Here is a 27612-nt window from a genome sequence, read left to right as displayed (position 1 = left end):
CACAATTTCATGGATAACCTCAATGACTGACAAAGAAGGTTTTAGTCATGTCTTAATAGAGATTCTGTAAAGCCTGGTGTGATGGATGATTTTTACTGTTCAAGATTCCTTTGACAAAATTAATGACCATCCTCAAAAGTCAGTAAGAACCACTCTATGAACATATTTTCTTCCCTGACTCTGAACATATAGTATTAACCCCAGTGAAACCTCTAATAAAGGATGACATTTACTTACACTTTCAGAGCCTGGCTTGTTCTCGTCTTTGATCTAAAGGCATTGATATGAAAAAGGAAACCAGATCAAACCCTTGATTCGATATAAAGCTGTTGCCCAACACACAACCATGCAAGCCTCAAAACATGCAAAGTTTCTGCTACGAGCCATGTCTTGCATATAAACATGTTTGCACTCAACCTCTGTTAACTTTGTCTACTATTTCAAGGTCTAAGAAATGATGCGCTCGCTGCACTGGTGGTAAAAAGTCACAGCAAGGAGATCACTATCGAAGGTGGAAGGAAGGAGTTAAACAAAGTTGTTTTTTTGAGTATGTTAAAAAGTAATTTCACTTTTGAATGACAATTACAGTAGTATTTGTATTTTACACTGAGGTCATCTCAGCTTCAAGTGGGCTACAATCACTCCTGGACCAACACTAGCAGTTTGTAAACCACACAACAATGCAATAAAAGCATGAAGTCACTATGAGGCAGCGGTTAAGATTAACATGACCTCAGCAACAGGTGCATGCTGGGTATGGCTGAAGGTTTAGGGCTAACATGCTTACGACGGACCAGAGAGCCCGTCACTTTTACGACGCGTATGATTCAACAATGAGTCAGTCCTTGTTGGAACTTAATGTACAGACAAGGACGAAAGCATCCGTTGCGTTACCTAGCAACATGAAGTGTTGTGTGCTCTACATAACCTGAATATAGGTCATTAGTCCTCATCCTCAGATATGACCCATCTGAGCTCACCAGTGGCCGGAGGATCGGACCTTTGATGGGCAAACGCTCAGAGTTTGTTTAGGTTTAGGAAAAGCTGAACTTTGAAATTCAAATGTGAAAACCATTAAAATCATAGTAAAAGAGATCATACATCATAATTTGAGCTAAAATAAGGACCGTCTTTGGTTTACATGACCTTTGTTTTCATTGTTACATTAATCTTACTTTTCTCGGTACACTGCTTCCTCGTTTTAAAGTTATTTTTCATGCATGAAAGCAACATGTCTGTTAATTTTCCCGTGCCTTTTCCACTTCCGGTGATCAATGTAATAAACACACATGAGAGTGAAAGTTGTCACACTCGTATTGTGACACACACACACACAGACCACAGGCCACACGTGTTACGACCCAGTGTGAAAACCATGCAGTGCCGTATGAAAACGTCCAAATGAGAGACTTCCCTTTTTCTCCCAGAAGGAAAAGCGAGATGAGAATGCCATGATGGCCGATCAGCTGTCATGGGCTGAGATTGATGTGATGAGATCAGCAGGAGGAGGAGGAAGAGGAGGAGGACGATGATGATTTGGGGGAAGCTAGGAGAGGAAGAGTGGTGAGAATACACAGGGACAGGTGAACAGAGGAACATTTTCTTCATATGTACAGGTGCATTTCAAACTATTAGAATATCATGAAGAAGTTTATTGTTTGTATAATTAAATTCAAAAAGTGAATATTTCATATATTCTAGATTCAGAGTGAAATATTTCAACCTTTTCTTTAATTTTAAGTGACTGTTTTAAATGAAAATCAAAAATCTAGTATCTTAAAGTTTGGTTCAATTACAATTATCATTGAATCTCTGTATAAAAGCTTCACTTTTTGACTTTAATTATGAAAAAAAATGTTTCAATGTTATTCTAATAGTTAGAGAAGCAGCTGTGAACAGAAAAGCAATGAAGAGGGGATCAAGAGAAGGTCCAGTAGAAATGACCACACAGTAGCCGACAGCATCCAAGTTTCCTATCCCACTAAAACCTGAGAGCGAACAACAAAAACATTCTCATGAATCATAAATAAACAATAAACCACACCACTGAGCTGATCTCAACTCTGTAGCATCAACACAATGTCAACAACGCAGCAGACCACCGTCGGCCTCTAAAAATACTGCTGAGGATCATTTTAACCTGTTGATGTGAAAAACACAAACACTGACCCATCATTCACTCTCTGCATCTCTGTAAGCTGATCTCAACCTGCTGCAATCTGAAAGCTGTAGATCAACGAGCTGAGTCAAACATCTCTGTGATTCATTTGGAGGAGGTTGTGCATCAGCCGTGTTTACATGTGCACAAAAGACAGAAAGTCCTGCACATACAAACACTCAAAGAAAACTGTAAAATGATGATACATCTGTGTGCACCAACTTTTAAAACATCTATTGCACCGTCTGCCCGTCCTGGGTGAGGGATCCCGGGATATTCAATGTTTGGGGCGGGACCGGGAGGGGCACAGTGTTTTGAAGGAATATGATTGGATGTGTGTGTGAGTTTTGTGTCGGTGGTGGTGGGCGAGTCCCTAACCACTACTCGCTGTCAAAGCTTCCTGGTTCTTCTCAGACGTTTGATCGACGGATGACGGAACCCTGATATCATTGGCTGATGAATCGTGAGCAACATGAGGCATATCCTGGCCTGGATTTACTCAAAAATAGAATTTTGCGCAAAGTTTGTGCTACATCGTCTGATAGATGAGTTATTACACTCATTTTAAGACCCATAATGGGATCAAATTCAATTTTCGTTTCTGAACACCTTTAAACTGGGGTGTACTGTATGCGGGCTGGTTCATTAGAAAGCACCAAAGGTCTGAGCCTCCAGAACCAGAACCAGAACCAGCAGCCTGGAGCAGAGGTGAAGGTGGAGAGTTCACTGGAGTCATGTTGGATAAAAAACTGACATCTGAAATGAATCCACGCTGCCTGTTTGATGGAAAAACCATTCAGACTTTACAGAATCTGCCACCTGACACATCCTGCATAGAAATGCCTCCCCACCCTTCCTGCCCCTCCTGCCCCTCCTGCCCCTCCTGCCCCCTGCTCTCTCTGGTCTGGCCGGAGGTTAATGGGTTTTTATCAGTGGTCACTGAATTAGCACACTGACTAACAGGATTATTTTTGGATTAGATATCGGTGCAGCGGGGCCGTGGGCCAGCCGGGGAACTGAAGCAGCTCGAGTCGCACATCACATCCCATCATCACACACACCCACCTGTCTGGGTTTTTGCACAACAACATCTTAGAAACAAACAAACAAACAAACAAACAAAGACCAAATGTGACGCTGCATTAAAAAAAAACACAAACCAGTTCCTGACAGCGATCTATAATACATCGACACACCTCAACCGCAGAAACAGAAACAGAGAGATGACCTCAGAGCCTCCTACACTGTGTGTTACAATCACTCATTTGTCAAGTTGTTGTGTGAGATTTAGGACTCGTGAATCACAATCAGCTCACGAGGACAGTTTAGATCTGTGAAGGAACGTCTAAACCAGTCTCCTTATCCCGCTCTAGACTGGTATCACCTGTGGTTTTCCTGGAGGTGTCCGAAGTCTGTAGCTGAGCAACTCCAGATCATTTTCCAAAACAAATCCTGACTTAAACCTGAGTCCCTTAACGATGCGTTCACGCCACGGGGGTTTAATATTTTACAGGAAAGATGAATTGTTCTTCAGCAGAAAGGCGTCGATCTGAAGACATTTAGATGGATTTAATTCCGCCTGAGATAATTAGACTGGAACCAAAATAAATCAGATTAACAAGGGCAACAGAAATCTGATAATATGACATTCTGGGTTTATTAGCAAGTTAGTTAGAAACCTGAATGTATCAGATGATTATTACACAGATTTCTTGCTTTGATCCAGATCTTTAATGGGTTTTTTGGTGTTTTTTTTAGGATAACATGAGAATGATGTTTCTTTTCTATCTGGATTGTTTCAGGGGGAAGTAAAACAAATTCAACTTAATTTTTGATGAACACGCAACACACATAGATGTAGAGGAGAAACTCTCTACAACATGGCTCGAGCCTCCAGTCACAACGAGCCTGTAAACACTCACAGTGAATTAAATGTTCGATATTGATCGAAAACATGGAAACGTACTGTACCAGCACACGTTTGCTGAACAACATGTTGAGTTAATCCAATGGATGGAAATGTAAACTTCATCTACAGAAACATGTGGAACAGATTTGAAGCTGAATCTAATTCATTAGTTTTAGGCCATGGCGAACGTATTTCCAGCACTAAAAATACATTTAAAAAATGTTGACGGCCGTCGGCCATAAGGCTAGACAGCCCTGTACTGGCAAAAATGGATTGATTTTCCTTCCCACTGTCAATTTTCAGATTTTTGCACATTTGACATCTATAACTTCCATACTTTTATAATATGCACAAATAAATGGCCAACTATTGATATAAATACCTTAATGTTATAACTTTATCCATGGCCGTCAACATTTTTTTATGTATTTTTAGTGCTGGAAATACATTCGCCATGGCATAGTGTATTTCCATGTGTCATCTGTACATTCAGAGTTCATATATGAATTTCAAAATGATTTAAATGAAACTTAAAATATCAGATTTCGAAAACTCACAACATTAAACTAAAACAAAACGTGTGCTGAAGCATCACCAGGTCATAGACCAAGCCGCGGCTGACCTCCCACTGTGGACATAACCAACCAACCAACCCCCCAAACCCCCTCCCCACACACACACACACACACACACACCAGCTCAGTTTGACGCTGCTCATGTAAAATGTTACAGTCAGTTTGGAAAACATTCAAGCTGCCCCCCCAAACCAACCAACACCTCCACTTAGCCACCTCCAGTCTATATATAGAGCCCCCGGCTGTGGAGCCTGGAGGCCTCGGACCGGTCACACACTCTCCACCCTCCACACACACACAAACTCTGTTCCTCACAGGAAGTCTATCACACACACACACAGCGTTCTACCTGTGAGCAAAGTTATTCCACAACTTGTCGTTCGATTCCCTCGTCAAATAGAAAAGTGTCCAAAGTCAAAGAGACGAGTCTGAGCGAGCGGCTGCAGACACAGTGAGGCGGCCGAGCCGGGACGAGAGAGAGAGAGAGAGAGAGAGAGAGCAAGAGAGAGAGAGAGAGGGCGAGCGAGGCCGGGTTCCTATTGGCCAGTTATTCCTGACAGTGGACAGACCAGAGATGTGGGGACAGCTGTTGTGATATGAGCGTGTTGAGTGGAGGGGGGGGGTTAAAAATAGGACCTTCCTGGACCACAGGTCTGCCATCAACTGCCCCCAGACCCCAGACAACCCCCACCCACAACCCCCCCCAACCCCCAACCCCCCATCTACCCCCGGGAACCTTCACAGTCCAATCAGCAGCCACAGCCACCAACACATGTTCCTGCAGTTGCTGTCACTTCAGCTGCTTCTCTGTGTGTGTGTGTGTGTGTGTGTGTGTGTGTGTGTGTGTGTGTGTGTGTGTGTGTGTGTGTGTGTGTGTGTGTGTGTGTGTGTGTGTGTGTGTGTGTGTGTGTTAACAGTCTGTTAATGTAATTGAGAACATACAGTTTACACTCGTAGTTCAGCAACACTACAAATAAAGGTCTGATGATGATGGTGTGGAGTGGACAGGTATTCCAGGACGTAGTCTGACCCAGATATGACTCTCTGTGTTTGTTTGGATGTGGAGCTGAACTTTCAACATTCAACTTTAAAGGGATAGTTCAACATTTTGGCAATTTCGCCTATGGCCATAATCCCTATAGTCATAGCAGTAGGTTCGTTACCTTTAATTGTCGGTGCAAGCTATTTTTAGAACGGCGGAGCAGAGACGTGAGCTCTGCACAACAACAACATGCAGTATTTTCGCCTTTCCTTCATCAAACTCATCAAATACACAATTCAACAACTCCAAAACGCTCTGGTGGACAAGTTGTGACCTGCACATTCACCACGCTATGAGATAATAACGTTAACGTTAACTCGACAGAGTTGTTTTAGAGGGAAATGCAGCTGGAACTACTTTCCTGGGCGGAGTGATTTAAAAAGCGAAAGTAGTTCAGAGTATTTGCTTCCTGTGTCGTAACGTTCTGTTATTATCTCATAGCGTGGTGAATGTGCAGGTCACAACTTGTCCACCAGAGCGTTTTGAAGTTGTTGGATTGTGTATTTGATGAGTTTGATGAGGGAAACGCAAAAGTACCATGCACCTCCGCCTCCTCAAAACAACATGCACCGATAATTAAAGGTGATGAACCTACTGCTATGACTATACAGTAGGGATTATGGTGAGAGGAGAATTTGTCAAAATGTTGAACTATCCCTTTAAAGAAAATTTAAATCCGTAGAAAGAAAACTGGAGGCGTTTTCAATGCAAACTGAACAGGAAGTGTTATTTCACTTTAAAGAAAGTCGGTGGAAAAATGTAAATGAAGCTAATTTGTTATTTAAAACCAGCAGACTGGTGTTGTGTTATGAGGCTGCAGCAGTCATCATGTGTTGATCAGTGGGAGAGAAGAGGAGAAAAGTCTGTTGGATAAATTTGAGTCTTTTGATGCTGAACTGTCACAACAAGAGGTCAAAAGGTCAGAAGTTTAAACCACTGGTTTGATCTTTGTTTGACTGCGGTTTCATTATAAACCAACTTAAACTTTCCAAAAAAACATCGACTCCTGCTCAGTCAAAGACACATCAACAGATTTCAGCTGCTGCTCTTTGCTCTAATTTAAAAATGACTCATAGTGAACGTCTCCAGACTCTGCAGGGTCATGTCTCCGTCCGATCGGCCGCTAACAACCCTACCTTCACGTTGCGTCCAGTCAACATCATCCTGCTGCTGCTGCGGTTCCTTTAATCCCACGTTCTGAACCTCAAACCAAACCGACCAGCTCTTCTCTCAACTGTTGTTTCATCAGCTCTCTGCTGTTCCTATACCACCTGCCTCAGTAAACACACACACACACACTACACTACACTCTGTACATAGAGAGGTTTCAGTGTGTTGCAACCTGCTCTGTCTTCCTGTTTGAAGCCGAAGGCGGCGCGAAGAAAAGCAGAAGCAGAGAAACATGATGACGGAAACAACTCACAGAGACTGGCTGATGTAATGAATGAAAACCTCATCACTGTCATCTCTTCTCTCAAAAAAACTATTAAATATAGAACTGTATTATGTATATATATATATATTAACACAAATTTGGATTTTTCCTATAGTTGATTGAAAACCTCCACGTTGAGTAGCCTATCTTCTCTTATTCATAACCAGATTTATTACAGATAAAAGAATGAAAACACACGTGAAATGTTTAAAAAAAATCCATTTCTAGTTCACTAGATTCAGTTCCTGCCAAAATCAAACGGTTTTACCGAATGTATCTGTCGCCTGTGATTCATTTTTCCCTCTGAATTTCCCTATTGGGATTAATAAAGTATCTATCTATCTATCTATCTATCTATCTATCTATCTATCTATCTATCTATCTATCTATCTATCTATCTATCTATCTATCTATCTATCTATCTATCTATCTATCTATCTATCGGGGGAAGTTGCTGTAATCAAGCTGAGGTTCAAACCCACTATTCTGAAAATCAAAAACTGATCTGGTTCAGTTTCCAAAAGCAAAAAACAAACTTACTTCCTGGAAATATTCAAAAAACAGTTTTTAAAATTTAAGGGCGGGGCTAAATCTGACACATATTTGAATCTGTTCAGTTTCTGTGATTTGTTTTGCTTCTTTTTATTCTCACGTTAGAAATAAACTCTCCTTCATTCACTCATGTGCTGTCGGACAAACTGAACGCTCTGAACGCACACTCAGCTTCGTGTCTCAATCTGTCTCTACACAAACACACTGGATCCTTCCAGTCCAAACAAAAGAGACGACCCCGCCCACACAAAGACACATAACCTCAGGCTGCAGAAATCACACACAGACAGTTTACCACCACTTCGTCTCCACGGCCTCAAGGTGGCGCCACAGGACCTGGGGGAGGAAACTACGCTGCACACGTTTCCTGCTGCAGACACACAAAGCCTCCATTATTCTCCACAGCAGCAGCAGCAGCAGCAGCAGCTGCCATGATGCTGGAGGGAGTGAACAGCAGAGTGATGGAGGGAGAGAGAGTCACATGGTCCGGTGTGTAGCTCTGATCAGCTGAGCAACATATAGATATATAATCAATAGGAAGCAGAGGGAGGTGATTCACGTCTGTTTGTTGGAGGCTTCACTTTGTCATGCATGTGTGCAGAAAGTGAGAAACACACCTGATAATAAACACTGTCATGATTTCTCTCCAGAGTGAGAGTACACAGCTCTGTTAAATGCTGTTTTCTGATTGGTCAATCCCTGCATTTGACCACTTCAATAAAATAAAAATGAGAGGAGACGAGATTGAAACCCTTCATTCATTATTAATGGCTGAAAACTCTCATAAGGCGGTGTATGGATGTTTACTACCACAGTTCTGTCACATCCCGCCTCATTTCACCTTCAATGGCAGCATCCAGGTTAAAGGAGACATGTTATTCCCCCTTTTCTACAAATTAAAATAGTTCCCAGGTCGTTTTCACACCTGACCACGAGGACTCGCTTCTGTAACATTGTTGCATTTATCACTTGGTTCGGTTCTGCTTTCACGCTGCTGTTTCTGAAGCTACCAAACTGTCTGAATAACATCACACATCCCTCCTAGCCCGTCATTTTCAGACTAGAGTCACCTGAATATAAGCTGCCCCAGCTAAATTTTAAAAGAAAATACATTTATAGGCCGCACTTGAATATAAGCCGCAGGTTTTCATGTTGTAACATGAGATATTTACACAGAAAGACAGTAGGGAACTATGCAAGTCCGCTCGCTTTTCCGCTGTTTTGGTTACGCTCCTCTCGCCCATGTGCATTTGTTGACAACGAAGCCGGCGAAAAATCAATAAATTGAGTGTCGGATAACGTTACATAAGATATATGATGTTACGGCGTGTGTGTTTGCGTAGTCTTAAATATAATAACAAAAGATTATGGGTTACAGAGCGCGTTTGTGTCGTGGTGTGCAGAGACGAAGTCCGGAAAGTACGGTATCTACACCACATGTCATCCATAGAACCACAGTGACCTCCATAATTGTTCTTTTTTTTTATACTTATTAAATAATCGTGGCTCAGCAAGACGTTTAATATGAGGATTAGGTAAGGCAGTGCAACAGAGAGTATTTCACTCTCACAATGAGAAAATGAAAGGAAAATGGCACCGGAGGAAAATAGGCTACGGTCGATGACGGACTACGAGGTGTTTGTGTTGCTAACGTTACAGATGCACTGTGTATTGCAACACTTTCTACATTTGGTCCTGCATTCACACTAGCAAGCGAAACGAGACCCACGTTTTCAGACAGACCAGGGTTCGCTTGTTTGGTCTGCTGCTCCAGAGTTCAGATGAGCTTTCACACCTGCAGAAACTATCCCAGGAAACGAACCACGGTCCGTTTAAAGCGTTTAAACCAAACAGCTCTGGTGTGAAGGCAACCTTAAAGACATGCTTCGGTCAAAATACACCAAGGATCAAACATCACAGCTCTATTCATCCTCACAAAACAGCTCTGTTCAGAACGGCTGGTTTCAGAGCCTGTACCTTTAAATGCAAATGAAACACTGCTCTCCAGGCTCCGCCCCTTCTACCGGTACCTGTACTCACAGGTAGGGATGCTAATATGCAAATTAGAAAAACTAGTTACTGTACATCACTGGAGGGAACAGCTCATAAAACCACATGGATTTAATCCTAGGGAGCCTGAACATTACAGATTTTTTTGTCAATTCTCACATTTTGGGTTAGGGTTAGCACCCAAATATATGTTAAAGAGTCTTCAAAAAGTGATACTCCCATAATATGTCCCCTTTAATGTATGGGCGCAAGTTTAGGCTTGTTCAATCGGTGTGAGCAGCTAGTGTAGGTCACTCCAAAACACTCCCGGGCGGGGCTTTGAGGTTTGCTCTGTTCTGATTGGGTGAAACGTAGAGCAGGACGTGACGCCAAGAGAAAGCCCCGAAAATAAGCGGCATGTTTAAACCCAGGATTATTATAAAAGCATCTTCACTGCTGGAGAAAACCACAACAAGAGCAGACAAAGACAAAGTGCTGCACAACGATTAGCCTACGTGAGGATGGAAACTGTCACAGTACGTGACCTCAGGAGTCTGGAGGGTCCAGGAACATCCTGAGAGCTGCACTGAGGAGTAACCTTATCTATATCACTTCTCTAAAGGGCTTCCAAGAAAAAAGTAACAGATAAAAGACAAGTCCAAAGTACGGGAGCGACACACAAAGTGAACAACGACACACTGAACTCATCATCGTGCACAAAGAGCCGTTGATGAATTATTGAGAAACGGAAGGATCAGCTGCACTCAGGCTGGTTTCACTTTACACCATCACATCATCCACAGTCATCAACACATCCACCTTCACTCCACTGATCTCACAGAGTCCAGATCAACGTCGGTGCCGCATATGAAGAAACTCCCTCCAGACGCAGCAGAGATACGACTTCACCCACCAAAACTGGAAATGTTCCTCCCCGAGTCCAGATGAAAGTTACTAACAAATTTTAAAGAAGTTCTATAAAAGTGTTACAGAGACATTGTGTCAACAAGGAGAGGACGGACAGACGGACAAACTGGAAACAACATGGCTTCTGCTCCAGCTGCCACCAGCACAGAGATATGAGAATAACACTAAAAAACAATATGAATAAAGATAAATAAAATTGTATTACATCTTTTATATATATTATATATTATATATTTATAAGCACCGTGCAGCCGTGACTGTGACATAACCATCTCCACAGCACGCTATCAGTCAAAAGTTTGGACACACCGCCTCATTCAACGTTTTTTCTTTTTACTTTCTACATCGTCGATTCAAACTGAAGACATCAAAACTATGAGGGAACATATGGAGTTATGTAGTAATATTTTAGATCCGATGGCAGCTTTTTGCACACTTTGATTCTGATGGTCAGTGGTTTTCCAGCAGTCTTGAAGGAGTTCTCAGCTCTTATTGGCTGTTTTTACCTTCAAGTTACAACATAACTCCTTATAATGTGTTTCTTCATAGTTTTGATGTCTTCAGTTTGAACCTATAGGTCATAAAAACCACTGAATGAGAGGGTGTGTCGTGTTTGTGATCGTGTGGCTGCGTGTTCCATCCCTGACGAGCGAGGACGAGGAGCGGCTGAACAGCTGATTCATCAGACAACACTCCCTTCCTTCAGGCCATTACATCATCATGATGTCACAGCAGCTGAGGGAGCTGCTCCGAGGCCACGCGCAGCAGGAACGCACCAAAAAACACAGAGACACCTGAACACAACACGACAACAGCAAACACTGTCGATGTGGAGAGAGACAGGGAGGCGAGACACTACAGGCAAAAACACTGTTTTTTCATGCACTGATCCATTTTGAGATTATTTATTTTTCTTCCTGAACATGTATTCTTTCAGAAAAGTCAAAAGAAATGGTAGAAAATCTTGGAAATGGTTATTTTACATCATTTTGTCTCTTTTGTCTGTAAATTTCTCCTAAATTCACCAAAAGTTAGCAGCTACTGTGACATACTTTGCAGTGCTTGTTGTCTGAAATGTAAGCAAATTGCGCATATTTCACCAGATATTGCCTCATTTTACATATTTAAACATAAAATTTGACAAAACTTGTAATACAAAAAATATTTGTCTTGATGTAAGTGATAAACCTGGGAAGTTTCACGGTGATATCGTTTGGTTATCAAACATAACCTCAGTTCTTAGAATAATATGAGCGAGGTGTCTCGCTATGGGATGCAGCCTCCTGCAGCCCTGATAGAAGCATTTATCTCAATCCGCCAATCCTGATTGGCCGGTGGAAGGTGTTCATCCGCGTCACACACAGTAGTCCCACCTACTATAAATAGTGTGTGCGGATAACGCCCCCTCAATTCAATAAGCAAACCTCTTCTCACCGCCCAGCAAGAAGGGTCGTCTGGCGAGACACCTCGCTCATATTATTCTAAGAACTGAGGTTATGTTTGATAACCAAACGTTCTTCTTCATAATATTCACTCGGTGTCTCGCTATGGGATATGGTAGCTCCCGTATTGCCAGACAGTTTATCGAACAGGTACCGGCCAGTGGGGAGGGTCCCTGGGTTCCAGTTAAGACTCCAGGACCGCGCTAGCCACGCACGGCCCTGACACGTCAAGCATGTAGAACCGAACAAAAGTCAGAGGCGAGGACCAACTCGCTGCTGAACAAATGTCCTGCACAGACACTCCCCTAAATAAAGCCCAGGACGCGGCCATCCCACGGGTAGAGTGCGCGCGCAAACCCGCCGGTGGCTGCAGACCTCTGCTCTTATATGCCAAAGCTATAGCCTCCACCACCCAGTGGGCGAGGCGCTGCTTTGTGACTGGCTGTCCCTTTCGGGGTTCAGCCCAGGAGACAAAGAGCTGATCGTTCTTCCTGATGCTCTGTGTCCTGTTCATATAAGAGCGCACAGCTCGAACCGGACACAGCATGTTTGCTCGCTGCTCACCTGGAGGAGCGGTGAACGCTGCGAGCTCAATCGGGGACCATGAACCCACCACCTTAGGTACAAAGACCGGGTTGGGTTTCAGAACCATACGCGTATTCCCCGGGGCGAACTGAGTGCACACAGGGCTCACAGAGAGCGCATGGATATCACTCACTCGCTTTGTAGAGGCGAGAGCCAGTAACAGCACTGTCTTAAGGGACAGGTGTTTGAGACTCGCTCCCAGCAATGGCTCAAATGGGGGGCCTTTAAGCCCCTCCAAAACCACCGCTAGATCCCATGGAGGCAATAGTGGTCTGGAGACAGGGAGAAGCCTGCGCGCGCCCCTCATAAACCGGCACACCAAAGGGTGTTGCCCTGCTGATTTGTCCCCAAATCCTATATGGCAAGCCGCTATAGCCGCCAGATAAACCTTAACCGTGGAAAAGGCTTTTCCTTTATCAATCAGGTCCTGTAAAAACGACAGTATCACTGGCACAGAACACTGAAAGGGGGTGTGGTCCCGTTCAAGACACCACCGCTCAAACACTCCCCACTTAGAGTCGTACAGAGACCTAGTGGAGGGAGCTCTGGCGTTTTGGATAGTGTTAACCACACTCGGAGGGAGCCCGGCAGTGGTCAGATTGAGCCACTCACGGGCCAGGCCCACAGTTGCAGTCGCTCCGGGTGCGGGTGGAACACCGTCCCCCTTCCCTGCGACAGCAAGTCCCTGCGCACCGGCAGCTGCCAAGGCTGGGCGCACAGCATCCGATATATCTCCGCCAGCCAGTGCATCGCTGGCCAGTGTGGAGCTATCAGGATCAGCTTGTGGCTGTGTTCCCTCACTCTGGCGAGAGTGGGGGGTATCAGGGCCAGTGGGGGAAACGCATAGAGCAGCTCGTGCGGCCAAGCGTGCGCTAGCGCGTCTACACCCAGGGGAGCGTTCAGAGCGCGCAGAGAGAAGAACAGCTCGCACTGAGCGTTTTCTCTGCACGCAAACAGATCTATCCTGGCGCGCCCGTAGCGCGCCCATATCTGCTCCAAGACCTGCGGGTGTAGCATCCATTCCCCGTATATCGGCGCGCCCCTGGACAGCAGGTCGGCACCTGCGTTCAGGGTCCCCGGGACGTGAGTCGCCCTCAGGGAGAGAAAGTGCACACTGCTCCAGAGGATGAGTTTGTGTGCCAGAGTGTGCAACAAACGAGAGCGCAACCCGCCTTGACGGTTTATATATGCTACTGTCGTTGTGTTGTCCGTCCTCACCAGGACGTGATGGCCCGAGAGGAACGGGAGGAAGTGTTTCAGAGACAGAAACACAGCCGAGAGCTCGAGAAAGTTTATGTGAAGACGTTGGAGAGCCTGGCTCCAGCGTCCTCTCACAGGCCTGCCCTCGTAAATACCACCCCAACCGGATAGGCTGGCATCCGTGGTGACCACTTTCCTGGACGAGACAGTGCCCATTGTCACCCCTTGAGACAGGAAAGACGGAGCCCGCCAGTGGCGCAGAGCCGTTACGCAATCCGCCGTGACCATTATCCACCGTGCGCCATGACGCACGGGATCTAGCCTGAGTGTAGCGACCCAGCGCTGAAATTCCCGCATGTGAAGGCGGCCAAGACGGATCACGAGGATGGCTGAGGCCATCAGACCCAGTAGCCGAAGACACAGTCTGAACTGGACGGACCTGTGTCGACGGAAGTGCGCGAGGCAAGCTTTGAAAGTTTTCACTCTCTCCTCCGAGAGGCGAGCTGTGAATGGCACGGAGCGCAGGGATAAACCCAGAAAGATTATCTCCTGTGTAGGAGAGAGTTGGCTCTTCTCCGTATTTATCACAAAGCCCAAATCCATTAGATGTTTTGTCACAATGTGTGTGTGAACCATGGCCTCCTGTTCTGACTGTGCCAACAGGAGCCAGTCGTCCAAATATGTGGCCAGCCGTATGCCCCGGCGTCTGAGCGGGGAGACGGCTGCCTCTGTGCACCGTACGAAAACCCTCGGGCTGAGAGACAGGCCGAATGGAAGAACACGGTATTCGTAGCACACCCCCTGAAAGGCGAATCGGAGATATTGTCTGTGCGGGGGGTAAATGGGAATGTGGAAATACGCGTCTTTCAGATCCACGGACGAAAACCAGTCGTTCGGTCTTACTAGACGCAGCAGTGCTGCGTGTGTCAGCATCCTGAATTTGTATTTCCGCAGAAATTTGTTCAGAGCCCGCAGGTCCAGAATAGGGCGGATTCCTCTCCCCCCCCGTTTGGGGACGAGGAAGTATCTGGAGTAAAAACCTGACAGACTCTGTGCGGGAGATACGACAGAAATTGCTCTTTTTTCTAACAGAGAGAGGATTTCTTCCTGTAAGACTCGAGCTGATTCTCCCTGTGCTTGTGACTGTATTACGCCGGAGAAACGGGGAGGAACAGCGGCGAATTGGAGCCTGTATCCCCGGGAAATTGTGCGTAACACCCACGGTGAAGCTGCGATTGCTTTCCAATTTTCCTGTTTGAGGGAAAGCGGAGAAGCATAATGCAGTCCCTGCTCCATCACAGGAGGTCCCAGCAGCGGTGCTGTGGCGCCCTCTTGCGGTAGAGCGGGGAAACAATCCCCGAGCTGTACTGCGTATGCGTGAGTGGGCACCGCAGGGACAGCCGGGCCTGTCGCTCTGCTCCGCGGGAACGGTGATTCCGATCCCGGGGGCAGAGCTGCAGAGGGCTCGGTGACCACACTGCTCATAGACAGGGTATTTTTGTTTGTTTGTTTTGTTTTGTTTGTTTTGGCTTTTTTTGTTATCTGCACCCTCGGCTCGTGGCCTGGCTGTGACAGATTTCTTTTTATTTTCACACTTTTGGGAACATGTGTGTGTGTGTGTGCTTGTGGACATTTCCCTCGGGGCGCAACAGCGCAAACCTCCGAGGCGATGTCTCCCCTCTCGCGAACCAGCTCTGAAGTGGGCAGCGGCGGCGCGGGACGCACACGAACAAGCCAACGGGGAACGACAGGATGTTCCCGGAGAGAGGAAGGCTGTCAGGCCGCTCTCTTTTTCTTTCTCGCCTGGGGGACCGAGGCCGCGGCGTTCGGGGGCGGCGGTGGGACTGCGGTCGGGGCGGGAGGTTTTCGGTGCCAGCCGGCTCCCGGCTCCCTCCTCGGCGGGGGGGGTGGGCCGGGCTGTTGCTGCCGCTTCGGGATTCTGAAATGCGGCGGCTGGGAAGCAGCGGCAAACGGTTTGCGCTGCACCGGTGGTGAAGGCGTGGGTGCTCTGCGGGGAAGGCAAAGTTTCAGGGCTTCGTTGTCCTTTTTCTTCGCCTCGCACCTCTGCTGCATCGTGGCCAATGCGGAGCCGAAGATGCCCTCCGGGACGATTGGCATGTCGAGTATGTCGTCCCGCTCCCTGTCAGACAGGTTAGCGAGGCTGAGCCATCTCGCTCGCTCCTGAATGACGAGGGTCGCCATCACCTTGCCCGTGGCCTGGACTGAGACACGCTGGATGCGGAGGGACAAATCGGCGATCACCGCCATTTCCTCCCACGCGTCGGGGTCCTGCTCGTTAGCGGACGCCCCAAACAGCTCTGCCTGGTAGGCAGTGAGGATGGAGAGAGCGCTGAGAGCCCTGGCCGAGAGGGCGGCTGCCTTGTACGCCCTCTCGGCCAGTGCAGACTGGAACCGCTCGGGCTTCGCGGGCAGCGTCGGACGCCTGGAGGAGGACGCGGATAGCTGGCTCGTGCTGCCCGGGCAGAGATGCGCAGCTACGGGGGCTTCCACCGGAGGCATCGAGAGGAGACCCTGGGCTTCCATCCCCTCGCAGTCGAGGGATGCTGCTCCCGGGATGGGGCTCCTGTTGCTGTACGGGCAGCTACTCCAAGTTTTGGACAGCTCGCCCAGCAACTCGGGGAAGACAGGGAGAAGCTGTTTCACCGCGCTACGGGCCAGGGGGAGCCGCTTGCCTTCATAGCGGGACCGGGTGGGCTCCGCTATTGCAACCGGCCAGGGGACCTCCAGCTTCTCTGCCGCACGTTTACACATGTCGAGCAGGTCCACATGGAGGGAGGGAGCTGGAGAGCTCACCCCGCCTTCCTCCCTGGTGGTAGGTTGGGACAGCTTCGGCTTTTCAGCCGGGGCTGGGGCCACGAAGATGTCGTCTTCCTCCTCGTCCTCTGATATGAGGAACGAGGCATAGTCGTCATCCTCCACAAGGCCGATTTCCAGCACGTCTTCCTCTGGAAAAGGGGGGACCTGGAGCTGCTCGCACTGGGTGGCCCAGTCGAAGCCGGTCTCCGGGACTTCCCGAGACATGTCCACGTCTTCCTCCGCGGCTGAGCCTGGGTCAGCGGTGGGGAGAAACGGGTCACGGTCAGCGAGGCTAACTTGGCGGGCTAGCCTGCGCCTGAGGCTCTTCACTGTGAACACTTTGCAGTTTCCACAGGACCCGGGAATCTCGAGGGCTAACCTGGCGTGGTCAACCCCCAGACAGGTACTACACACCGGGTGGGTGTCTTTCCCCGAGATTTTGTTCCCGCAGTCACAGGGCCGAGAGTCTCCTCTGGCGTGAGGGTCTTTAGCGGTCGCCATTTCGCCGACGAGCTGGAGTGCGCGCGGGAAAAAGGGGGGGACCGTTGCTAACTGGTGTGTTAGTGGGGGTCAAGGAGAGTAGCTGGCGTGCTAGCTAGCTTGACCGACTCGAGCGTCCGTGGAGGGGAGTCGAGAGAAAAAATCCGCCGTGGAGGGGCTGGAAAAGAAAAATCTACCGGTCCGGTCTGGTGTGAACGGACAGAAAGATAGACACTGGAGAAACACTAGCGTCCGGTGACGGAAGCTAGCAAGATCCGTCTTGTGGACAGTTAAACTAATGAAGCTCCAATGTGAGATAAGCTCTCAAGGTGAGAAGAGGTTTTGAATTGAGGGGGCGTTATCCGCACACACTATTTATAGTAGGTGGGACTACTGTGTGTGACGCGGATGAACACCTTCCACCGGCCAATCAGGATTGGCGGATTGAGATAAATGCTTCTATCAGGGCTGCAGGAGGCTGCATCCCATAGCGAGACACCGAGTGAATATTATGAAGAAGAACTGGTAGTTAAAATGTTTACCCTATTCACCTGTAGTATCTCCCCTTAATAAAACTAGAGACAAAACACTGTTTCTATTGTGTAACTGGAAATAAATAAATAATTAAATCATGTGTTCGCCCATGTAAACAAGACGTCAGGCCAACGACCACACCTCAGTTCAACATGGACTTTAATATTGGCAGAGACAGCGACAGATCCTCCTCCTCCTCCTCCTCCTCCTCCTCCTCCTCCTCCTCCTCCTCCTCCTCCTCCAGACGTCATCACTAATTAGTTGGGTGCATGTTTTTAAGACTCTCCCTCTCTCTCTCTGTCTGAGGGCCCCTAGTCCTGGTCCTGGGGGTGTGGTCCCCCCCCACTCCCCTTCCCTCCCTCTCGGGGCCCTGGTCCTCTGATGTCACAGAAACCCCCCGGGGGGCCATGTGACATTCCTCTAACGCACACACAAGAATGTGCTCTAATGTTCTCTGCTGTCAGCAGATGGTGACAATGTTGGAGCCAAATCCCCCCCGACACACACACACCATAACACACACACAATAACACACACGCTCGCAATAACACACACACAATCCACAGTCCAATCATTTCTGCGACCAGGCGGCTGATTTCATTTCCTCTATTGACAGGATTGAATGTGTTTTGTGACGGAGCTGAACTGAACCGACTGTTGGAGCTCAGTATGATGATAATGACGACCCCCCCCCCCCCCCCAAGAATCAAGAGCCAGATGAAGACGAGCTCGCTGCTGCATACGGTCGCAAATATGTAGAAATTGACAGAGCAAATGGAAATAAAACTGAAAATAAGGAGAATTCATGTGAACATATGAGCAAATATACTTATAAAATAATAAACTGGACTCTCTCTTACAAACGCCTGCCTCCAATAAGGTCCTGGTACGCCGGGTAGGTGAGGTAAATAAAGGCCCCGTCACTATTATAAATTATATTTTACAAGGAAAAAGATTGACATCATAAACAAAGTGTGACACAGACACAGTTCAGTTTCCTTCTGTCTTCACACTTCGTCCTGAATTGAACCGAACTGAACTGAACTGAACTGAACTCATCTTTCACTCTGCACTGGAGACTCTCAGGTGAAACTGATACAGGTCGACTCATGTGTCGGTGTTTAGAGGAATGAACTCTAAACATGAACTGGACGGTTCCTCTTCTATCTATATGAATGAACCAGGTTTTATTTACATAGTATGAACATGAAGACAAGGTTTTCAAATGAACATTAAAACCTGTGTCTCTCCAAACTGAAAACCACCAGAATTTGTTCTATTATTTAATTAGGAATATAGTTGTGTTGCTTCTTTAATCTGCTCTTCTCATGCTGCTCTGTCGGTTTGGTCTTTTCCTGACCTTAAAATTCACATTGTGTGATATTTTGGTAACAAACAAAAAGCTGCACAGGTGTCGACAGGTGAGAGGTGCGTTCAAGTCAGTCAGTGAAAAGCAGCTTGTTGAGAGCAGGTGTTTCAGAACCTGATGATCTGCTTGTGGTTGTCACAGGCACACACACACAGAGACAGAAATATAATGCATGGAAACTATAAGTATAGCCTAATATGCAAAACCGTATATGCATATGAATCAATATTGAGTATTGTTGCATCCCTAATTATAATCTGTATTATATGGGTAAGGGGAGATTGTATGGCAATGTTTTGCATGACAATATTATTATACAGATGTTAACAACTCGCATAAACCGCAACATATCGCTGCATATCAAGTCTGGTGATCGTATCGTATCTCAGTATCTCTGGTTATTCCCACCTCTGATGTATAAACACATCCAACAGCAGCCGCCTGTTTGCACTTTGTGCTGCTGAACCGACTGGAACCAAAATAGCAGGAGACGCCCAACGACTGTTCAACCACAAAGATATCAGGGCGGTGTGTGTGTGTGTGTATGTGTGTGTGTATGTATGTATGTGTATGTGTGTGTGTGTGTTTTGTTTTTCCTTTTGCAAGGAAAGGAATGGATTATTAAGAATGTAATGTGTCGTATCAGCAGAAAAATGTCAAACATCTTCATGGAGGAGGTCAAACGTTTTTATTTATCAACAGAACTTCAGCTCTGATCTGAAACAGATAAAGGCTGCAGGTTGAGTTGGATCAGACTTAAAGGTCCAGTCTGTAAAATCGCTCGCTCGCTCGCGCACACCCGTCCTGTCTGCAAAGTGATGGTGGCCTCCGAGGACAAAACAACTGGTTTACCACGACCGGGACGACTGGGAGTAGGGGTCAAAAACAGAGCCAAACTGGCAAAAATTATAAAAATGGCCATTAAAATCATAGGGAGGGAGCAGAAACAGCTGGATTTTGGCTGATCCCAGTCACCCCCGGGCCATGGCCAATGAATTTCAAAAACTCCCCTCAGGAAGGCGCTATAGAGCTGCCAAAACAACAAAAACATTAATAAGAAGTCATACCGAATGCAGTTAAAATATTAAATTCATGAACGCATTCCAGGACATTTTAGAGCTATTTTTTTACTTTCTTTGTGTATTGAATGACATTATTATTGTTATTTATTTAATGTGTGTTATCGTGTGATTTTATGTGGTGAAGCCAAAGACAAATTTCCACATTGTGGACAATAAAGGAAATGAAAGGAGCATGAAGCGATGAGGTGAAGATCCAAACCATTTTACCATATGTCTGCTGTTTCTTCCTCCTCCTTCTTCATTGGTTTATTTATGAACGTGGAACTCGTGAAACCTGCTCTCTGACTGGCTGGATTTTCCCTTCAGGCTGCCGTACAAACATGGCGGCGCAAGATGGCGACACTCTCTAAAGCAGACTCTTGTTATATGTAGATATAAAAGAAGAATTATAAGTTAACGAAAACCAACAGATTGTATTTTATAGCGATTATACACTAATACTAATATATTAATGGGTAGTAGATTCAGATTTTAACAATAAACCTTGTAAATCTTTTACACACTGGACCTTTAAAATGGATCTGTGCTGATTTTAACACATGAATCACAACAGAACAGAAACTCACAGGACGAGTCGACTGCCGGTCTGACAGCGTAAAATTATTAAATAATCAGTGTGTGTGTGCGTGCGTGCATGCGTGTGTGTGTGTGTGTGTGTGTGTGTGTGTGTGTCATGTCTGAGCGAGCTCCTTCATGTCTCAGTGGTGGTGCAGGCTGACAGATGTAGGTCGAACAGGGTGCGCAGTGTCTTTGTCTCTACACATGTGGTGTTCACAGAAAGATAAGACACACACACACACACACACATTTACAATCTACACACACACACGGACACACACATGCAGACCTACAATCTACAGAACATGTAGAGACTCAGCGAGCACACGTCGGCTCTAAATCCATTACTGTTCACGCTCTAAACATCATACCACTGGAAACACACACACACACACACACACACACACACACACACACACACACACACAGGGTCAGAGATTGCAGCAGAAAGCAGCTTAACAGCCAGACTTGTCGGGACATCGCTGGAAGTCATCGAGATAAAAGCTTTTTGAAACGACTCGCCACCATTATCATCATCACCGTCATCATCATCATCATCATCATCATCACCAAGGAAACGAAGCAGCAGCTCGGACTCAGACTCGGGTCAGTACAAGTCAAACTGTCAGTGACTCTTTAAACCAGGAGCTTCTCCATCTGAGACACATGATCCAGATGTTGGACATGTTCACTACACAACAACAACACTCACATCTGTCTGAGCATGTTCCTGAGTGGTGGGAGGGGGGGGCATCGAACTCTGGTTAACTCGCTCAATAATGAATTTAAAGGTTGGGTCTGGAGTTTTGTGCCCAAAAATAAACATTAGACTTGTACAAATGAAATCCGTCTTAATCGTCACCTATGGGCTTCTAGTCCTGTGGTGGTGGGGGCTGTGTCTGCAGCCCCCCCTCCCCCTGCCTGTATTTTGGTCTTTTGCTCTGTTTTGTTATGCACGTCGACATTTCTGGGTGGAGAGCGAGAGAGTCTGTGTTTTCTCTCCAGCCAGTGACGGAGCTCAGGTGAAGCTACGTGCAGCAGAGTAGGAGGCTCAGGGCTGCTAGCCGCACTAGCTGTGTCTGATGCTAACGAGTGCTAGCACGTCTCTCTCTCTCTCAGCAGCAGCAGTCAGGACCGCAAAGAAAAAGAATTACAGTCTGAGTGAAGCGCTGGAGCCGCGGACCGATTCCCGACCGTCACCGACAACTAAAGCCTCGACTGGTAACAAGTATGAGGGCCGTTGTGGGGAGCTAGCTCGATGCTAACTTCAGCTAGCGGTAGCGGTTAGCATCCGCCGCTAACACCGTCTTCCCAGCTCACCACAACGGCATAACAACATAACACGGAGGCTCCCGGTGTTGGTGACGGTCGGCTATCGGCCCAGGGCTCCAGAGCTTCACTCGGACTGTATTTCCTTTCCTTTGCGGTCCTGACAACTGCTGCTGTCTGGGGCAGGAGGCTTAGGCTACACAGCTTAGCCTGAGAGGAGGGACTGAGTTTCAATGTTTTGTTTACAAACTGCAACGAACAAAACTCCAGACTCTACCTTTAAATCTCATCTACAAAAATACATTTTAAACCAATGGTGCATCTGTTTTATGCTGTATTTTATTTTGTTGGGTTTTTATACCATCATCTTTTTGGTTTTAAACAGCATGAGTCACAGGATTTTACTTTTATTTTACTTTTCATTGGTTGTTTTAATGTATCTTAAATCATTTTTATGTGCACAGGTATCTTGTCAGAGTGCTGTATAAATAAAGGTTATTTTTTATAGGACAGCTTTTAACATACAGGCCTGTGACAGCGGATACAACTCATTGATAAAAACAAAAACCACCCTGTGGAGCCATGTGTGTCCATATTGACTGTATTGGTGATGAGGGACAATGTGTGTCAGTGAACACAGAGAGCTTCATAATGGACTCACACAGAGCACGACGCTCCAACACAGACTCACTGTTTTCAGCTTCAGTGGGTCAGGATCATTGTTAATAAGCGTCAGGCTTTGTCCAAACTCTTTACAAATATCTTTTTAAAGAGGAACTCTGCTCCATGTGTCCCTCAGCTCCCAGCTTCAGAGTCCTAGTTCTGGTTAAATCAATGACTTGTAACTAGTTCCAGGGAGAATGGAGGCTCTCTGCCTTCCACCTAGCGTCTCTTGGCTGAAAACCAACCTTGTAAGATCAGAGCCTCCGACCCAGCTCTCGTCTCTGCGGCACCGCCACACAAACACAACGCGCCCCGTGACCCGTAATCTCTTGTTGATGATGACAGATAAGACTACACAGATATACACATGGTAACATGGTAGATGATAAATAACGTTATCCACCGCTATATGGATTGATTTCTCACTGGCTTTGTTGTAAACAAATGATGCACATGGAGGAGAGGAGGGTTAAAGACACAAAGGAGGAGAGACCAGACCTGGAGAGTTCAGCTTTAAAGGAGACATATTCTGCCCTTTTTCCACAAATTAAAATAGTTCCGAGGTGCCTTAAAGACATGTCTGTGACATGCTGTGGTCAAAATACCCCAAGGATCAAACATCACAGCTCTTTTCATCCTCTCAAAACAGCCCTGTTCAGAACAGCTGGTTTCAGTGCCTGTCCCTTTAAATGCAAATGAGCCACTGCTTGCCCCGCCCCTTCTACCGGTCCCAGGTAGGGGTGAGGTTATGCAAATTTGAAAACTAGTCACTGGAAGACATCTGAGGAAACAGCTCGTAAAACCACGTGGATTTCAACCTTGGGAGCCTGAACATTACAGATTTTTTTGTCAATTCTCACATATTGGGGGCCAGAAGGCAAGACAAACACCCAAATATATGTTAAAGAGCCTTTAAAGAGTGATATTTCCATAATATGTCCCCTTTAAATAAAAAAAAATCTCCTTTAATCAAATCAACAACAACCTGGGCAATTATGAAAACCATATGACGCCAGTGTTAAAGCAGAAGTAAGTGATATATTTGTGTTAATATAAGTCTTAAATAGTTATATCTTCCGACAGCAATCACTTACATAGAGTGTTTGGTCTGAAACACGGGTCTGTCAGTCACTCTGCTCTGCTCTGAGCCGAGGAGAAAACATTTATCGTATCCTACAGTTTTTATCCAATGAGGAGAGAGAACGGCATGAAGGGCTGTGTGTGCAGCCAAGGGACGCCGTGAATGTGGCGACGTAGGGACGAGGACTGTTATGGTGCGTTCAAGGAAACTCGTATTTTTCCGACCGTGAAGTCGTACCAGTTCGATCTGCTACGAGTTCACCGGTCGGAAGTTACGAGTGGCCGTTATAGTGACTTTCACCGGTAAAACAGGTCGGAAAAACACGAGTGGGTTGCCTGGCCCTGGAACGCTACAAAGTCGTAAGTTGTGACATGAAGCTGTAATTTACGATTTCAAAAGCCTGCCTGGAACGCAGCATTAGCGAAAACGACCGGATCACTCACTTCTGCTTTAAGTTTTAGATTGGAGGACAGATGACAACAGTGCTAACAGTTACAGGCTAATGGCTACACAAAGACACAGCAAAGTAAACTAATTAAAACCTGCTGAACACAAAGTCCAGCTCAGACTCAGGTTATTGATTCTAAATACAGACCAGGACCGAAAAAAAGTTCAAAAGTGCAAAACATCCAGTGAGGAATCTGAGGATTGTCGTCTGGTGCCTCAACACACAAATAATCATTATTACAATCTTTACAATCTGTATGTTACCGCCCTGAGGCCACAGAAAGCCTCCACAGGGAAACACACAAACTGTCCACAGATCAGTGTTTCTCCACAGACACATGAAACATCTGGGAGGAGGAGACACTGGGTCGGGCCTTTCATATCATATAAATATAAATGCAACACTTTTGTCTTTGTTGAAATAAGAAACCTGTTTTTTTTCTTAGGTTTATTTCTTTTAACTTATCTTGTTTTTCAAAAAATAAAATGTCTGATGTCAAAGCGGTCAATCACGCTGGTAAATCAACATCTGGATGTGCCACAGCTGTCAGGTCAAAGACATAAAACACATTTATATGTTTCTGTTCAGTCTGTGTGTGTGACCTGCTCTACTGGACTCACTGAGGCCGGTGTTTCTGCATTTTGACACGTAATGACATTATCACTCAGCCTCTACAATGACAGCTGACAGCTCTGCACACACACACACACAAACACACCCACAAACACACACCCACATGCAGCAGCAGCAGCAGCAGCAGCAGTGAAACAAAGAGGCCGGTGCACAGTCCACTCTGTGCTGCTGACAGACGCCCGGGGGCTGAGGTCAGCTGAGGAGGAAACACACACAACCGTCCGCTGCCCTGTTTGCTCAAATGGAAACTGATCATCAGAACAGACATGTGCTGCACAGCCACAACCACACACACACACACAGCATGTCCAGTGCATGTTAGAGAAGAATCCGCACGAAGCGTTTTGACTTAATGAGCCACATTCTTCAGCCTCCCACAGACAAACAGAGAAGCTGCTGCTACTGCTGCTAATCTGAGGCATCAGCTCGTTTGCTGTGTTGACTTACGGATACAGTTTACTTTTCTGGGCTGTTGACTCCGGGGCAGATATCACCACACTGGGATTTTTTAAGACACTTTTTAAACACTGTCTGAGACACAAGCAGCCGTTAAGGATCTTCAGTCGGTTCCCAGATCAGAGGATGCAGTTTAAGACGCATCTAAACTGTATGATTTTAAAGGGATATTTCAACATTTTGACAATTTGGCCCATTGCCGTAATCCGTATAGTTATAGCAGTAGGTTCGTTACCTTTAATTGTTGGTGCAAGCTATTTTTAGAACGGCGGAGCAGAGCCGCGAGCTGCTCAGAGCTACGCTACGGAGGCTAATGGGATTTCTTGGTTTCCCTCATCAAACTCATCAAATACACAATCCAACAAACGTTTTATGTCTCCTGCATCCCTGTTTTTATGTATTATGATCCTTGTGTCCTCTTGTATATTTTAATGGCTTTTTAACATCTTGCCAGAGGACTGCAGTTGAAAACTAGCCTCTGGCTAACACTGGCACTTTTACAGAAATGTTAATTAATGTGCACTATCCTCTCCAAATAAAAATAAAATAAAATAAATAAATAAAATAGGATGAGAGTCAATTTTAACTTTTTATCAAATGACATCACAGGAAGAGTAGATCATCAGTTTAATTATCAATGAGCTCAACTTTATTTATTTGGAAAATAATCCTCATCTTTCTGTTGTGCTTTTCATTTGTTTCTATTAGGGCTAATCAATTAATCTTATTTTTCAACGTCATCGCGATATCAACGCGCATGATAAACACATTTCAAGGCTGCCTGAAACGTGATGAGTAGTCACAGCGCCACCACAGGCCTGGTGTATGTACTACAGCGGTTTGAGTCTTTTTTTTTCTAGAAAGACACAGGAACTGTGTGGTAAACCGTCATCGCTAAATTGAACAGTGTCATTGCAGAGCAGCTCTTGACTTTCAGCCTCCGAGTTGCTGCTGCAGTACCAGATGAGATTTAAATCTACTGATAGTCAATACAATGTAATACAGGCCGGGACAGTGGGCGTTGGATGTGACAGGAGTGAGAATCCACTCCCCTGTCACCGTCTCTTGCTCATACAGCACCAGACCAACACGTCCCAATACACTGGGCACAGTCACATCATAATAAGAGTCAACAAACACACTACAACACCCTTATCTCAGACCTGATTAAAACCGGGATAAGAGTCATACTCTGGTTCAGTTATGAGAATGACGAACTTGTCGCTGGCGGGCCCGCCCTGATGAGTGTTCACGCTCCTTCACGTTTCTGCAATTTCCTCCTTAATTCAGGCTCAAGATGTAAACAGTAACACACAAAAAAAAACATCCTTCCTATAGCCGAGCAGGGAGGAGTGTGACTGGAAGTTCCTGTTCCCCCCCCCCCCCGTTGGCTTTGGAAGTGCAGTGGTCGTCACAATGAAATGGTTGGACGTGTTCTGGACACAGGAAATGACAGAACCAGGCGACACAGAGACGGTGGAGATAAGAAGTCCAGATAATATACATGCAGGCTGCAGAGGGAGCCTGAAAGGACTGAGTCAAAGACTTAAGTCCCAAAGGAATCTGATAAACATGAATAATCTTATATCTATAAGGCATCAGTCTGACTCTGCTCTGTATGAATGAGTGAAAATATGTCTGTTTATAGAACACAGTATGGGATGGATGTTGTTATTATGCACAAAGTGAATCAGTTTTCTTTTGTTCTGACTCAAAATTGCATTTTTAAACCTGGACCCATTAACACACTGTGTAAAAGTTGACCTGGCTTCATGTCTTTTGCTTATTCGTTATCATCTTCGTCTTTTTCATTTATTGTTGGATCTGCTGGTGCATTGGTATTCCTCCTGTTCTTGGACATGTCAATACTTTGAGATGATTGTGTTAATGTCTTATCTACGACAGAGTATTAGGGCCTCATTGACAAATAAAAAAATCACAAACTTCGAGAATAAAGTCGAAAATTTACGACTTTATTCTCGTAATGTTATGACTTTTTTTCTCGTGGGAAATGTACGACTTTATTCTCGTAAATTTACGACTTTATTCTCGTAAATGTCTGACTTTATTCTCGAAGTCTGTGTTTTGTTTTGTTTTTCTCAATATGGCCCTGATGCACTTTTTTTTTTTTTTTTTTTTAAGTTGTAGACTATTGATGAGTCTTTAAGAGATGGATACTGTTGTCCTCACAATTTTCTGTTTTGTTTTGTTTCTTTTTAGGGAGCCTCTTTTTTTTTTTTTTTAAATGCTCTCTCCCTGTTAAATAAATAAAAAATAAAATGTAGGCCTACTAGATTCTGCAGTTCCTCTCCTGACCACTAGAGTGAGTCTCCATAGACCCCCATGTTGAAATGTGCTTTAACTTTACAGCAGCAATAAACATGTTTACAGCCTGGAACAGAAACAGA

The 27612-nt window shown here is 45.7% G+C and overlaps 1 protein-coding gene across 3 annotated transcripts in view; it reads right to left on the bottom strand.

The window, feature by feature from the left end:
* myo18ab (myosin XVIIIA b) overlaps nt 1-27612 on the bottom strand; it is a 156078-nt gene that overhangs the window by 110209 nt on the left and 18257 nt on the right. For 2 of the 3 annotated variants that reach the window (XM_083984949.1, XM_083984951.1), the window contains exons 1-3: nt 4992-5187; nt 1417-1546; nt 238-272 (exon numbers count right to left, since the gene is read on the bottom strand). The exons of the other annotated variant lie outside the window; for it this stretch is intronic. In XM_083984949.1, the coding sequence (XP_083841075.1) occupies nt 238-272; nt 1417-1453 (72 nt within the window). In that variant the 5' untranslated portion in view covers nt 1454-1546; nt 4992-5187. Of the gene's footprint in view, nt 1-237; nt 273-1416; nt 1547-4991; nt 5188-27612 lie in introns of those variants that run through there. 3 annotated transcript variants of the gene reach the window in all.

The sequence above is a fragment of the Trachurus trachurus genome (genome assembly GCF_905171665.1).
Source record: "Trachurus trachurus genome assembly, chromosome: 13".
Taxonomy (NCBI): Eukaryota; Metazoa; Chordata; class Actinopteri; order Carangiformes; family Carangidae; genus Trachurus; species Trachurus trachurus.
The sequence above is the reverse complement of the archived record's forward strand: the minus strand, read 5'-3'. Positions and strand labels throughout refer to the sequence as shown.